The 15,868-nt window shown below is 42.2% G+C and overlaps 1 protein-coding gene across 1 annotated transcript in view; it reads right to left on the bottom strand.

Annotated features, from left to right (window-relative positions):
• Positions 1 to 15,868, bottom strand: part of LOC120883312 (multidrug resistance-associated protein 4-like) — a 152,642-nt gene that overhangs the window by 101,616 nt on the left and 35,158 nt on the right. The window contains exons 10-12 of the mRNA XM_040267351.1: positions 15,707 to 15,808; positions 3,885 to 3,974; positions 1,818 to 2,009 (exon numbers count right to left, since the gene is read on the bottom strand). Of these exons, the coding sequence (XP_040123285.1) occupies positions 1,818 to 2,009; positions 3,885 to 3,974; positions 15,707 to 15,808 (384 nt within the window). The remainder of the gene's footprint in view (positions 1 to 1,817; positions 2,010 to 3,884; positions 3,975 to 15,706; positions 15,809 to 15,868) is intronic.

Here is a 15,868-nt window from a genome sequence, read left to right as displayed (position 1 = left end):
TTTGTACATGTGTACATGGCTTCTCTCAGCTCCTGGGGGGTAAGATCTGTGCACCAAGCTCTGTGCTGGACCCTGACGCTGATTATCTCTAATCCTCACAACAAGCTCACAGGAAGCACTGGCCCCATTTCCTCAGATGAGGAAACTGAGACTAAGTGAGGTCATATCACTGGTCTGAGGATGGTCAGCTGTTAAACAGAAGAGCTGGAATCTGAACCAGATCATGTCCTTTTGAACCACTTGATAGCCTTTTGCTCTTTCACATCACATGGCCCAGGGGGTGACCGAAGATTATATCTGAAATGAAGACAACACTAAAATAACTCAAGTCTTGAAGGCCTCTATACCTAGACACAGAAGGATCTTATTGTCTATGACTGTCAAGGCAACCTGAAAAGAAAATGTCCAAGTTGCCAGGAATATGTAAATATGAGATAAAAGTATAAACTTACAGGCATCCAAGAGGGCTTTGTAAGGTCAAGCAATATATATGGGAAAATATCAAACTAGAATTTATCAATATGATACCTTTAACTAGGTAATGCTTAAAACTTTTTAAAATCCTTAAAAGTTTTTTTTATAAAAACTTGTTTAAAAAAAAACTTAAGTTTTTAAAAGTGGTTAATGATAATATACAAATGTTACATACTATATTGCTTATGGTAACAGAATATGTTTATTGATGATTTATGTGGCATCTGGCCCCATTACTTCCTGGAAAATAGATGAGGAAAAGATAGAAACAGTGATAGATTTTATTTTCTTGGGCTCAAAAATCACTGCAGACAGTGACTGCAGCCGTGAAATTAAAAGATGCTTGCTCCTTGGAAAAAAAGCTGTGACAAACCTAAACAGTATATTAAAAGCAGAGACATCACTTTGCCAACAAAGGTACATATAGTCAAAGCTATGTTTTTTCCACTAGTCATATATGGATGTGAGAGTTGTACCATAAAGAAGGCAGAGTGCCAAAGAATTGATACTTTTGAATTGTGGTGCTGGAGAAGACTCTTGAGAGTCCTATGGACTGCAAGGAGATCAAACCAGTCCATCCTAAAGGAAATCAACTCTAAATATTCATTGGAAGGACTGATGCTGAAGCTGAATCTCCGATACTTTGGCCACCTGATACGAAGTGCCAACTCACTGGAAAAGACCCTGACACTGGGAAAGACTGAGGGCAGGAGGAGAAGGGAACAATGGAGGATTAGACGGTTGGATGGCATCACCAACTCAATGAACATGAGTTTGAGCAAGCTCCAGGAGATGGTGAAGGACAGGGAGGCCTGGCCTGCTGCAGTCCATGGAGTCAAATAGAGCTGGACAGGACTTAGTGACTGAACAGCAACAACAGTGAAATGTTTACAGATGAACTAACACGAGATCTAGGATCTGCTTTAGAATCCCGGGGGATGGAGCAGGGTGTTGGGTGGAGGGGTGGCACAGGGCAGGGGTAAAGACCCAGCAAGACTGGCCACCAGCTGACCTTGGCTGAACCTGGGGGTGGGAACATGAGGGTTCATTACACGGTGTTCTCTATTCTTACAGATTTTTGTAATTGTCCATTAAAAAAAGGATCTAAAAGTGAACAATACTTCACCAAATGAAACAAAGGTATTCTGTGACCATCATTATCACACCAGAATTAAAACAGCAACATATATGACTGCATACTTATGCAGAAGTCCAGCATAAAGCAACAAATAAGACCTTACAAATTCAAAACAAAAAAAGAACTTTTAACAAACCTTAGAGCTTAAATCAACGTTATCATTATTAGAAATTCAACTACATGCAACTCAAGAGTCATTACTCACCTCTTCCAAAGCGCAAGCCTTTATTACTTCTTTATATCGCTCTTCTTCATATTTCTTCCCAAATAAAATGTTACTCTTCACAGTTCCTGGAAACAACCAGGGCTGCTGAGAAACATATGCAATCTTCCCAAGCACGCTGACCTTCCCCTGGCTCGGGAGCAGCTCCCCCAGCAGAGCACTTAACAGTGAGGACTGAAACAGACGGCAACACACACACGTGAACAGGGTGCACTCAGGACAGAACGTGCCCCGCAGCACAGCCGACCCCACCCGGGTGCTTGATACACGATATCAGAAGAGTATAAAAGTACAGCTTTGGATACTGCAGGAAAAAATGGAAAAGAGCACTATTGGCCACCGTAAATTAAAGGTTGATAAGGATCATGAACATAACAGTCTATTCTGCCGAGTTCCCTCCGATGAAATGCTCTACTCAGCAAAGACTAAGAATGTCTAACATCCTTCACCAGCAGAGCAGACCAGCAGCATGTGTATTTTCTGTATCTGAGGTTTAATGCAGTTGTTCTTGCATCTGGGTATCTTTCACTTGATAAATAGTTGTTCTTAAAAAGCTATGTGGGGCTTCGCTGGTGGTCCAGTGGGTAAGAATCCACCTTCTAGGATGGGGGGGAAGGGATAGTTAGGGAGTTCAGGAAGGACAGGTACACACTGCTGTATTTAAAATGGATCACCAGCAAGGACCTAGTGCACAGCTCATGGCACTCTATTCACTGTTATGTGGCAGGCAGCCTGGATGGGAGGGGATTTGGGGGAGGATGGATGCATGTTTACGTATGGCTGACATACACCCTTCACTTTTCACCTGAAACTAGCACAACATTGTTAACTGGCTACACCCCAGTACAAAAGAAAATGCTAAAATAACAATAATTATATCCAGATAATAAACACTGAAAAAAAGAAGAATCCACCTTCCAGTGCCAGAGGCTCTGGTTAGATCCCTGGTCCCCTGGTGGGGGAACTAATATCCCACATGCCCAGGGCAATGAAGCCCACACTTAGAGACCCCATGCACTGCAACAAAGACCCAATGCAGCCAAATACATAAATTAGTAAATATTTTTTAAAAAATTAAGAACTATGTGTGAAGAATATATCCAAAGATGATTATTTAAAACAACTCTGTGGTTGTTGTATTTGAAGAACAGAAGTCAACCATGCCCAGGGAACTCAAATCCTGGGCTCTGTGACAAATAGGGGGTGAGAGGCGGGAAAGAGGTTCAAGAGAGAGGAAACATATGTATACCTATGGCTGCTTCATGCTGATGTATGGCAGAAACCAACACAATACTGTAAAGCGATTATCCTCCAATTAAAAATAAATTTTTTAAAAAGTCCTCCATGGAGGAAATCATCACCCTCTCGTGTGCACATCCCACATTTAGGTTTCTGGATTTTGTTGTACAAAACACAGGACACTAAGTGCACACGTACATGTCCTTCATATCTCTTGTAACACAGAGAAATGACATGCCTATGTCCACACCGTCAGAGCACTCGCCCCCACTGGGCTAAAACAGTCTGCCTGCATATCTGTCTTGCCCCAGAACCTGGTTACCTCTGGAGGGCAGAGGTGTCAAGGTGTGGTTCATGCCTATATCTTTAGCTCCAGCACATGGTTGCACGTTCCCTACACGTGCACTGATGGGACCAAGTGAAGTCACATGAAGAAATGCTCAGAGCTTCCTGGAAGAGCCTTCACCACCTCCAGACCTCCTGGAGGGGCCACTGTGACAAAAAGAAATCCCCACTGTCTCCGTCCATCCTGAACAGCTGCCACATAATCTCCTTCCCTGCGACGTGCAAACTCCTCACGAGCAGTTCCCAAGTATTCACAGGAGGCGTCCAGAAGGAAAACACAATGTGCATTTATCCTGATGTATCTGCCATGAAACCCTTTGCAAAACTAATGTTCCTAGAGAAGCAGCTTTCTAGATAGACCCAATTCAAACTCAAACTGAGTCACACTCAGCTTTGGGCTCCACTCTGAGGACTGAACAGGGGCTGTGGCGTTGCATCAGGCTGACAAAACGCATCATAACTTACCTTTCCTGCTCCCACAGGTCCGACCACAGCTAACAGTTCACCGGGTCTGACAGTAAAGGAAAGGCCTTGTAGGGTTGGGGTTTCCGATTCCTGCAAATTAAAGTTTATAAAAATGTACCCATTTCAATAAAGTAATATACATTACTTTAAAAAGTAGAGAAAGTAATGTAATAGTCACTGATATCCTAACATTAACTCACATTTTTCTCCTTCCTATTTTAAGATACTGTGTCCCGAAGGCCTTTTCATCCAATAATATGTCTTAGGGGGTTTGAAGTAGTTTTAAGTTGCCTTTAGGAAGCCTTCTTCTTTTACCAGATTTATATATGGACACAGCTCTAGACACCCACAGAATTTAGTAGCAGAGATGACAAGGCACCTTCCTGAAATGCAAACTGAATGATACACACTAGTTTATTAAAATAATGTACTTAATACAATATCCAGTGTGGAAGGTTTTTATTCATTTATAAGTTTTCATCAGGACCCTTGGTTTTAACTGTCTCATTAATCTCCACAAAGCGGCAGCATAAGTACCTGGCATGCCTGGCCCTTTACTAAATAAATAAAGTGAAAGTGAAAGTCACTCAGTCACATCCAACTCTTTGGGATCCCATGGACTATAAAGTCCATGGAATTCTCCAGGCCAGAATACTGGAGTGGATAGCCTTTTCCTTCTGTAGGTGATCTTCCCACCCAGGGATTGAACCCAGGTCTCCCACACTGCAGGAGGATCCTTTACCAACTGAGCCACAAGGGAAGCCCAAGAATACTGGACAGGTAGCCTATCCCTTCTCCAGGGGATCTTCCCGACCCAGGAATCGAACTGGGGTCTCCTGTATTGCAAATGGATTCTTTACCAACTGAGCTATAAGGGAAGCCCTAAATAATCTGAAATCTCCACTAATCTCTCCATTTTCATTTGATAGAATGAACCTCAGTAATCCTCAGCAAGCAAAGAGGCACTTTACATTAAGAAGTCACTCTTGGTAAATTAACTCTTATAAGTAATCTTCAAAGCTCTAAAGAGAGCTTTAATTCAATACCACCAACAACAAAAAAATGGGTAATAAAGAAATTAATTATGACACCATGGGTCAGAGTGATAAAGCCTCAATTTTATACATGATACATGCATTACGTGTCCTGGCTAAACAGGGCAATAAGGTACTTCTACTGTAAGAAAAATATAAAACATGAAGGTATGTGTGACAACACATAATCCAACTCAAAGGTGAAGGACAAAGTACTCCTCATGCTGGTCACAGGTCACGCTCCCAAGAGACTTAGGGTGTCTATGTGTCTTTACATATCCTGAGTGTTAAGAAAATAGTAACTGCTATGTCAAAAAAAAAAAAAGGTTATATGTGATTAAGTAAAATGTTCAAAAGACTAAAAGCACACAGTCTGGATTAAAAGTCTGAATAATCTTCAAATTGAAATTTTTTTCTAGAAAAAAACTGAACTGATTAAACAACATTCACATACTAAAAAAACGACAGTGATTTTTCATGACCAAAAAAACTAGTTTCAGATTTGAGGAATGAAAAATCTATCAAAAGAAACTACATTTTAATATACAAGAAACATTTTTTAAGCCTTTTAAGCTTCTCCACTTTCCCCCTTACTCAGTCTCTCCATCAAGAAGCTTCCATAAGCCATCTTCTCCATCTTCATCAGAGGGCAGACAGACTGAAAACCACAATCACAGAAACTAACCAGTCTGATCACATGGACCACAGCCTTGTCTAACTCAATGAAGCTATGAGCCATGCCGTATAGGGCCACTCAAGACAAACAGGTCATGGTGGAGAGTTCTGACAAACGTGGTCCACTGGAGAAGGGAATGGCAAATCACTTCAGTATTCTTGCCTTGAGAACCCCATGAACAGTATGAAAAGGCAAAAAGATAGGACACTGAAAGATGAACTCCCTAGGTCAGTAGGTACCCAATATGCTACTGGAGATCAGTGGAGAAATAACTCCAGAAAGAATGAAGAGACAGAACCAAAGCAAAAACAACACCCAGTTGTGGATGTGACTGGTGACAAAAGCAAAGTCCGATGCTGTAAAGAGCAATATTGCAGATGAACCTGGAATGTTAGGTCCATGAATCAAGGCAAATTGGAAGTGGTCAAACAGGAGATGGCAAGAGTGAACATCAACAATTTAGGAATCAGCAAAATAAAATGACTGGAATGGGTGAATTTAACTCAGATGACCATTGTATCTACTACTGTGGGCAAGAATCCCTTAGAAGAAATGGAGTAGCCATCATGGTCAACAAGAGAGTCTGAAATGCAGTACTTGGTTGGAATCTCAAAAACGACAGAATGATCTCTGTTCCTTTCCAAGGCAAACCATTCAATATCACGGTAATCCAAGTTTATGCCCCAACCAGTAATGCTGAAGAAGCTGAAGTTGAACGTTTCTATGAAGACCTATAAGACCTTCTAGAAAGTGAAGTAAAATTGCTCAGTTGTGTCTGACTCTTTGCAATCTCTTGGACTGTAGCCTACCAGGCTCCTCCATCCATGAGATTTTCCAGGCAAGAATACTGGAGTGGGTTGCCATTTCCTTCTCCAGGAGATCTTCCCAACCCAGGGATTGAACCCAGGTCTTCTGCATTGTAGGCAGATGTTTTAGCATCTGAGTCACCGGAACTAATACCTAAAAAAGATGTCCTTTTCATTATAGGGGACTAAAATGCAAAAGTAGAAAGTCAAGAAACACCTGGACTAACAGGCAAATTTGGCCTTGGAGGACAGAATGAAGCAGGGCAAAGGGCAGTAGAGTTTTGCCAAGAGAACTCATTGCTCATAGCAAACACCTTCTTCCAACAATACAAGAGAAGACTCTACACATGGACATCACCAGATGGTCAATACTGAAATCAGATTGATTATATTCTTTGCAGCCAAAGATGAAGAAGCTCTATACAGTCAGCAAAAAAAAAAGACAGGGAGTTGACTGTGGCTCAGATCATGAACTCCTTATTGCCAAATTCAGACTTAAATTGAAGAAGGTACAGATAACCAGTAAATCATTCAGGTACAACCTAAACCAAATTCCTTACAATTATACGGTAGACATGAGAAATAGATTCAAGGGATTAGATCTGATAGACAGAGTGCTGGATGAACTATGGACAGAGGTTCATGACATTGTACAGCAGACAGGGAGCAAGACCATCCCCAAGAAAAGAAAATGCAAAAAAGCAAAACTGCTGTCTGAGGAGGACTTACAAATAGCTGAGAAAAGAAGAGAAGTGAAAAGCAAAGGAGAAAAGGAAAGATACATCCATTTGAATGTGGAGTTCCAAAGAATAGCAAGGAGAGATAAGAAAGCCTTCTTCAGTGATCAGTTCAAAGAAATAGAGGGAAACATTAGAATGGGAAAGACTACAGATCTCTTCAAGAAAATTAGAGATAACAAGGGAATATTTCATGCAGAGATGGGCACAATAAAGGACAGAAATGGTACGGACCGAATGATCTCTGTTCCTTTCCAAGGCAAACCATTCAATATCACGGTAATCCAAGTTTATGCCCCAACCAGTAATGCTGAAGAAGCTGAAGCTGAACGGTTCTATGAAGACCTATAAGACCTTCTAGAAAGCAGAAGCAGAAGACATTAAGAAGAGGTGGCAAGAATACACAGAAGAACTGTACAAAAAAGATCACAACCCAGATAATCATGATGGTGTGATCACTCATCTAGAGCCAGACAACTTGGAATGTGAAGTCAAGTGGGCCTTAGGAAGCATCACTACAAACAAAGCGAGTGGAGGTGATGGAATTCCAGCTGAGTTATTCCAAATCCTAAGAGATGATGCTGTGAAAGTGCTACACTCAATATGCCAGCAAATCTGGAAAACTCAGCAGTGGCCACAAGACTGGAAAAGGTCAGTTTTCATTCCAATGCCAAAGAAAGGCAATGCCAAAGAATGCTCAAACTACCACACAATTGCACTCATCTCACACGCTAGTAAAGTAATGCTCAAAATTCTCCAAGCCAGCTTCAACAGTATGTGAACTGTGAACTTCCAGATGTTCACGCTGGTTTTAGAAAAGGCAGAGGAACCAGAGATCAGATTGCCAACATCTGTTGGATAATCAAAAAGCCAAAGAGTTCCATAAAAACGTCTATTTCTGCTTTACTGACTATGCCAAAGCCTTTGACTGTGTGGATCACAATAAACTGTGGAAAATTCTTTAAGTGATGGGAATACCAGACCATTTGACCTGCCTCTTAACAAATCTGTATGCAGGTCAGGAAGCAACAGTTAGAACTGGACATGGAACAACAGACTGATTCCAAATAGGAAAAGGAGTGCATCAAGGCTGTATATTGTCACCCTGCTTATTTAACTTATATGCAGAGTACATCGTGGGAAACGCTGGACTGGAAGAAGCACAAGCTGGAATCAAGATTGTCAGGAGAAATATCAACCTCAGATATGTAGATGACACCACCCTTATGGCAGAAAGTGAAGAAGAACTAAAGAGCCTCTTTACGGAATTGAAAGAAGAGAGTGAAAAAGTTGGTTTAAAGCTCAGCACTCAGAAAACTAAGACCATGGCATCTGGTCCCATCACTTCATGGGAAATAGATGGGGAACCAGTGGACAGTGAGAGAATTTATTTTGGGGGGCTTCAAAATCATTGCAGATGGTGACTGCAGCCATGAAATTAAAAGATGCTTGCTCCTTGGAAGAAAAGCTATGATCAACCTAGACAGCATTATTATAGAGCAGAGACATCAATTTACCAACAAAGATCCATCCAGTCAAGGCTATAGTTTTTCCATTAGTGATGTACAGATGTGAGAGTTGGACTATAAAGAAAGCAAGAGCTGAAGAATCGATGCTTTTGAACTGTGGTGTTGGAGAAGACCCTTGAGAGTCCCTTGGATTGCAAGGAGATCCAACCAGTCCATCCCAAAGATCAGTCCTGAATATTCACTGGAAGGATGGATGTTGAAACTGAATCTCCAATACTTTGGCCACCTGATGTGAAAAATTGACTCATTTGCAAAAGATCCTGATGTTGGGAAAGATTGAAGGCAGGAGGAGAAGGGGATGACAGAGGCTGAGATGGTTGGATGGCATCACTGAATCAATGGACATGAGTTTAAGTAAGTTCCAGGAGTTGGTGATGGACAGGGAGGCCATGACTGAGCAACTGAACTGAACTCCTTTCTTCCTGCATGACACTTGGGATTCCTATTTTACTGCTTTTCACTCAGTTATGACAGCAAAATAGTGAACCACTACAAACATCAACTTCCTATCACAGCCCCTCAGTCTGTCAAGGACAGAGTTCCCTCCGTGTTCAGGCCTCAGGATCACGCACTGCTCCAGGGTGACCAGAAGGGGGCAGCACTCAACAGCCCATGGTTGCTAGGTCCCTCCCACACTGGTTATCCAGGCTCAGGGAACACTGACTCAACAAAGATAATCATCTAAGCCACTACTCTGTGCATACACGGTTCAAAACCCCGCCCCGTGAGATCTGGAGGCTCCCACAAGACCGTTTGTTTTGCTTATTCTTTTATTATTTTGGCTGCTGCTCTGGGTCTTTGTTGGGGGTATGGGGGCTTAGTTGCTCCATAGCATGTGAGATCTTAGTTCCTCAGCCAGGGATGGAACCAGAGTCCCCAGTATTGGAAGGTGGATTCTTAACCACTGGACCACCATAGAAGTCCCTGGAACCATTTATTTTAAACCTCAAAGATCGAGACCAAGTCCCATCATTTCATGAATGAGACCTGGGTCCCTGAGACCTTCTCCACCTGCCCACCTGGCTGTCTAGGGGAGCAGGTTACAGAGCTCACGTCTGTCTCCTGCCTCCCAGCCCAGAGGGGCTTCATTCAGACTCAGCTTCTCTCCAAAACCCCAATGTTTTCCCCTTCCCTCCGAGGGCTCTCTCACCCATGACCTAACCTGACAGCCCTAATTACTAATGACCCCAGCAAGGGGCACAGTCCTTCCATAGGCAAGGCCAGGACAACAGAACAGGGTGTTCTAGACTACAGTGCAATTTACACAGAAGTCTGTGACTATGTTATTAAGCTCTTGAAAGAACAAGATAGTTCATTCTAAAATGCTGCATGATGCTGCTGCTACTAAGTCACTTCAGTCCTGTCCGACTCTGTGTGACCCCATAGACGGCAGCCCACCAGGCTCCCCCGTCCCTGGGATTCTCCAGGCAAGAATACTAGAGTGGGTTGCCATTTCCTTCTTCAATGCATGAAAGTGAAAAGTGAAAGTGAAGTCCCTCAGTCGTGTCCAACTCTTAGCAACCCCATGGACTGCAGCCTTCCAGGCACCTCCATCCATTGGATTTTCCAGGCAAGAGTACTGGAGTTGGGTGCCATTGCTACATAGTTTGGTACAAAAACAATTCAGTGGTCACCTGTGCACACTGGGGGGTGGGGGGAGGATGCAGGGGACAGAAGGACAGACACAGTGATGGGTCCACTTGAACACCTGCACAGAGGACGCATTGTCGGGCTCTCCCACCTGCTGCTCTGGGCCACGGGCTGCCTGTGTGATGACCAGCCCAGGGCACCGCCCTGGCCCTGACGTGACTACAGCCTGGCTTTACTGAGCACCACCAGAGCCCCGGTGCCACCACTCCTCAGGGGCACCTCTCCAGCCCCAGAAATCTGGGAAACCACAACAGCTGTGTTTCCTGTTTTGATGCTAAGACTGCTAATAGTACCTGCTTTTGGACTGAATGAAAGGTAAAAGCTACTGTTTACATAATTCAAAGTTAGTGACTGGCAGGTGGTGAACACAGAATTCTTTCTGTATCTGTGTCTGCTGTCACACCATTGCCAACCAGCTCAAGAGCTAACACCACAACTCTGCCTTCCCCTCCACAGCTCCCACGGCAGCTGCCACATCAGATGTAACTAAAACCACTAACTCCGAGCTCACAACCTGCACCAGAGACTGCCTCTGATGCAGCCAGGTTCTTTGGAAGAATTGTCCTTTCTTGGGTGTGTAGGCTGTAATTTTCTTTCTCTATAGATTCTGCAAATCTAAAAAACAAAACTACCACACTCTGTGGGCTTCCCTGATGACTCAGATGGTAAAGAATCTGCCTGCAATGTGCCGAGACCCAGGTTTGATCCCTGGGTAGGGAAGATCCTCTGGAGAAGTGAATGGCAACCCATGCCAGCATTCTTGCCTGGAGAATTCCAGGGACAGAGGAGCCTGGTGGGTTATAGTCCATGGGGTCACAAAGAGTTGCACCCAACTGAGCGACTAACACTAACCCCACCCTCTGAAAATAGACCTGCTCAATTAACAAGGGCTAGAATGTAACTCACTGAAACCAAAATATCATCTTTCAATATGTCCCACATGGAAGATGCTATTCTGGGATCTTTAATTTTTCAAGGGATGCATATCGGAGCATCGCTCTTGAAGAAAAATCAGTTAAATTATTTTGCTCAAGGGAGATATTTAAAGTAGTCTGCATGAATATTTGTGGCTTCTTCTTTTACCTTAAATGGCTGCTGCTATGGGATTAGGATCTCTCTTCCTGGCATGCCAAATGTAACTCTCTAAGTGATGGAAAACACTGTCCTGCTCAGACAACCTCATGACCCTTTTGCAGGTACAGTGAAAGTCACTTAGCAGTCCCTAAGCAAGATTACTTAGAGTGGGTTGCCATTCCCTTTTCCAGGGGATTTTCCCAACCTAGGACCCGAACCTGGGTCTCCTGCACTGCAGGCAGATTCTTTACCACGGATCCACCACGGAAGCCTAATATTGTAAAGTAATTAGCCTCCAATTAAAATTCTTTAAAAAAGTAGTCATTTTTTATTTTTTTTTTTTTACTTTACAATTCTGTATTGGTTTTGCCATACATTGATATGAATCCACCACGGGTTGTACATGTGTTCCCAAAAGCCTGAAAGATGCAATATTTTTATTCAAAGTCAGGATGTACTTTAGTGACCAGAATTGGGAAGAAGGTGCTAAATGAGCATCAATCAGGTGGATTTTGGGCTATCATTTAAAAAGTGGAATAAATTTAAAAATTTAGTATCCTTAGAGTAAAATTTTGTGCTTGATAAGTTATTTTTTCTACATGGAAAAGTGATGCCACATCCAGATTTAAAGAAATGAATGGAAAGGACACAAAAATAGTAAAGTTCAACAGATTATTGTTCATACTTATAAAGCACTTTGTATCATTTAGAAATTAAAGAACAATGCCTTAAAGTCTAGACTTAACCTAAAGTGCTGGTGATTTGCTATTTCACATTAAAGAAGGCAAAAGTTGGTCTGAGGATGTAACTGTTGATGTGGAAGTAAAAAATCTGCTCTAAGATACTACACTGTTATAACTGAAAACTTACCTACTTTATTTCAAGCCTGAGTAACTTAAACAATTTATATGAAGTCAAAAGCTTTCATCTATTGAACCAGCCTAAATTTTTCTTATGGCTGTTAAAAAGTATAAAGTTGATTTAATTATATTTTCCTTTGTACTTCAAAAAAGTATCCTAACTGTTGTACCTTAAGATTTCTACCCAGCGTTCTTAAAATGTAACTTTTATGAGGCAAGAAAGAAGTTGTTTTATAATCATTTACTGACTCTTTAATGAGACAATCATTTTAAGTTTTGACACAGAAAATGTGAACAGTGTAATTTCAGAAAAAAATTTTAGTTGATCGGATTACTGTCGATTTTTAATGATGATTGCCCTGGGTAAATAGATTGTCCTTTTTATTTCTTCTCACCCATCTTTCTCTTCTTAGTTTCAATTCCTGTGGTATGGTAAGCATGCATACTTTCATCTCTTTAGTTTCCTTGTGAATCACTAGTTTTTTCACGTTTATAGGGATCCTTCTTCCCTGCCTTTGACACACAGGATTAGTTCAGGAGCTTAAGTCAGTTTAAAATGAGCTTTTGCTCATTAAGGCTCCAGGTCATTAAGCCTTTTTTGTTTTAGTTCCCTTACCCTACAATGGCTGAATTTAGCACTTGGTTTTCAATATTATGTAGTAAGAAACAACAAGTTGCTCTTGACCATTTCTTAAGCCAAAATTCCTTACATTTAGATAATTAAAGATTCATAAAATGAAGATTTACTATTTCTTCATTGCTTGCTGGTACAGCTATAGTTTGTTTTACTCGCAAGTTTATACATATCCCTAATGTTTTCAAGTGCCTTAATTGTTTAATATCTCTGGCTTCAAAGGTTTCTGGGAAAAGATATGCTTACCTCACATTTTTGTGTCTCCCTCAGTAGTGACAGTCTAGCTACCTCACAAAAAATATTATGGTGCCATGGCTGTTAGTTTTTAGTGAGTGCTATCAGAGACTAGATTCAGTTGAAAATACTTAGAATTTCCATTCCATGGAAGTGGTAAAAAGCAGCTGCAATAGCATAACCATCATTCACCTAGATAGGAATACCTTCGTTTTGCTTTGCTCAGTCACTCTGTAACCCTATGGACTGTAGCCCGCCAGGCTCTTCTACCCATGGGATTCTCTAGGCAAGAATACTGGAGGGAGTTGCCGTTTCCTTCTCCAAGGAAACTTTGCCACCCAACAATGTTAACCTTGTATCTATTTTTGTGAAAATGTAGCTGATGAAGCCTCTCATCTCTATAATTTTGAATTCTGCTCTAACAGAATCATAATATCCCATTAGTTAGATTTTACAAGAACCTTACAACAGAACTCATAGCCTTTCCCCCTCTTCCTTCAGCAGTTTAATATCTTGAGTTAGTAATAAGGTTTTTTTTTTTTTTTTAACTCTAGAAGCTATATAGAAACCTTTCCAGATTTTTCATCTGATTTATTCACATGGACTGTAGTACAACTAAAATCCCTTATCCTACCTTACAGGCATTTGCTGCACAGGCAGACTGCTGCATACTGATATTTTTATTTCAGTTAATAACTGCAGAACATATACTGAACTGATTTAAAGTAAATCTCCTGGTGGCTCAGAGGTAAAGCTTCTGCCTCCAGTGCGGGAGACCCGGGTTCAATCCCTGGGTCAGGAAGATCCCCTGGAGAAGGAAATGGCAATCCACTCCAGTATTCTTGACTGGAGAATCCCATGGACGGAGAAGCCTAGTAGGTTACAGTCCACGGGGTCGCAAAGAGTTGGACACGACTGAGCGACTTCACCTTACCTTACCTTACCTTACATGTTTGCTGGGAACAAAAGAAATCTGCTAATAAGTTCATACAAAGTATGTGTTAGCATTTACATAAAATGGTCTTTATAATGGAATTTTAGTGGTGCTTTCTATAAATGCTTCAAGAGCATTACGACAAGAAACACCAACCAGAAGGTAAATCCACCGCATTAAGGTAGCAGAAGCTTTCAGGTTAGATCAGACACCTTCTGTGAGTTTCCATGGACAGAAGACGCAGGAACATGGTTTCATGTATCTGGGAACAAACCACTGGTTGTTGGCGGGGACGGCAGCTGCTGAGTCAGAAGCAGGTGAACAGGATGCAGGGGTCACCACAGACTCATAGGCACAGAAGACAGAGTGAGTCTACAGTCAGGACACGAGCTCTGTAGTACCACTCTGACAGCCCGGCTCCTGGGCTCTGCTCTGCAGGGTGGACCCTCTGGTGGAGGCACCGCCTCCCTGAGTCCCCCCAGCCCTGGGGGTAGGAGCAGCTTCCTGCCTTTGATAACCCCTGGGTCGTCTCACGTACCACCATTCATCTGCGTAACTAATTCCCTGCATGGAACTCCCTTTCCCGTGGTGGGGTTCTGTTTTCTTAACCAATCCTCACTGATACAGGAGGGTGAGCACAGAAGACCATGGAACTGGGGAAAAGTGGGGGCATTTCAGTTGGTAAAGGGGCTGCACTGGGTGTGCGATACTGACAGCTTCTTGAGACCAGACCCTGTTGTTTTTTCTGTTTGACTGAACCTAACAAATAAACCAAGTGTTGGAAATCACCAGCTCTCCCTGTCAGCTTCCACACAGCGTAATCCTTTAACTAGGAATCACTGGTGCTCATTATGATCACCTGCTGTCTCCTCCTACCCTGCTAAGTCGCTTCAGTCGTGTCCAACTCTGTGCGACCCCATAGATGGCAGCCCACCAGGCTCCCCCATCACTGGGATTCTCCAGGCAAGAACACTGGAGTGGGTTGCCATTTCCTTCTCCAATGCATGAAAGTGAAAAGTGAAAGTGAAATCACTCAGTCGTGTCCGACTCTTAGCAACCCCATGGACTGCAGCCCACCAGGCTCCTCCGTCCATGGGATTTTCCAGGCAAGAGTACTGGAGTGGGGTGCCATTGCCTTCTCCACCTCCTGGTGCCCTGGCTGCCACCAAAGTCTCCAGAACCATCCCGAAGCTCAGGATAGTAGAGCCCCCACTCTACCCCACAGCAAAGATCCAGATCATGGCCTCACTCTGTGTATAATAAACTGGTCTGAAAATCAAGGCAAAAAATATATGCTGATTCCCCAAAGCCTCTTTAAAAACTAGTGTATTTTTTCAGATAACCCATATCACTGTCCAATTCTGTAAATACTAACATTACAAATGTATAGACTTTAAGTTCAAAATGTGCTAATACTTTGAAATCTCTCTTGAAAATGAGAGAGACAGCAACATGTCAAATATCTTAGGCTGATTTTATAATTAATCTCCATTAGATACAAACATTAGTCCCTATTTTGAAAAATTTTGTAACATACTTTCAGTAAATGAGCAAGTCACATTTTACACCATGGGTAAAATCTAAAAATTCTCCAGTGAATCCTAGTCACAGTTGTCTGTTAGCAGTCATGATCTTGGAACGGAAGATCTGTTACCTCATCCCAAAAAGCAGTGAAATCTTGCATGTCCACCATCACTTCACCATCTGATGGCAGCTGAGTGTTGACCTGTGGTATTTCATCAAGTAATAAAAAATTCTACAGAAACAAGAAAAAAAAACAGATTGTTAAACTGCAGGAAGAAAGCACAAACAAAAA

Source organism: Oryx dammah, unplaced genomic scaffold (assembly GCF_014754425.2).
Source record: "Oryx dammah isolate SB20612 unplaced genomic scaffold, SCBI_Odam_1.1 HiC_scaffold_24, whole genome shotgun sequence".
In the NCBI taxonomy this organism is placed as follows: Eukaryota; Metazoa; Chordata; class Mammalia; order Artiodactyla; family Bovidae; genus Oryx; species Oryx dammah.
The sequence above is the reverse complement of the archived record's forward strand: the minus strand, read 5'-3'. Positions and strand labels throughout refer to the sequence as shown.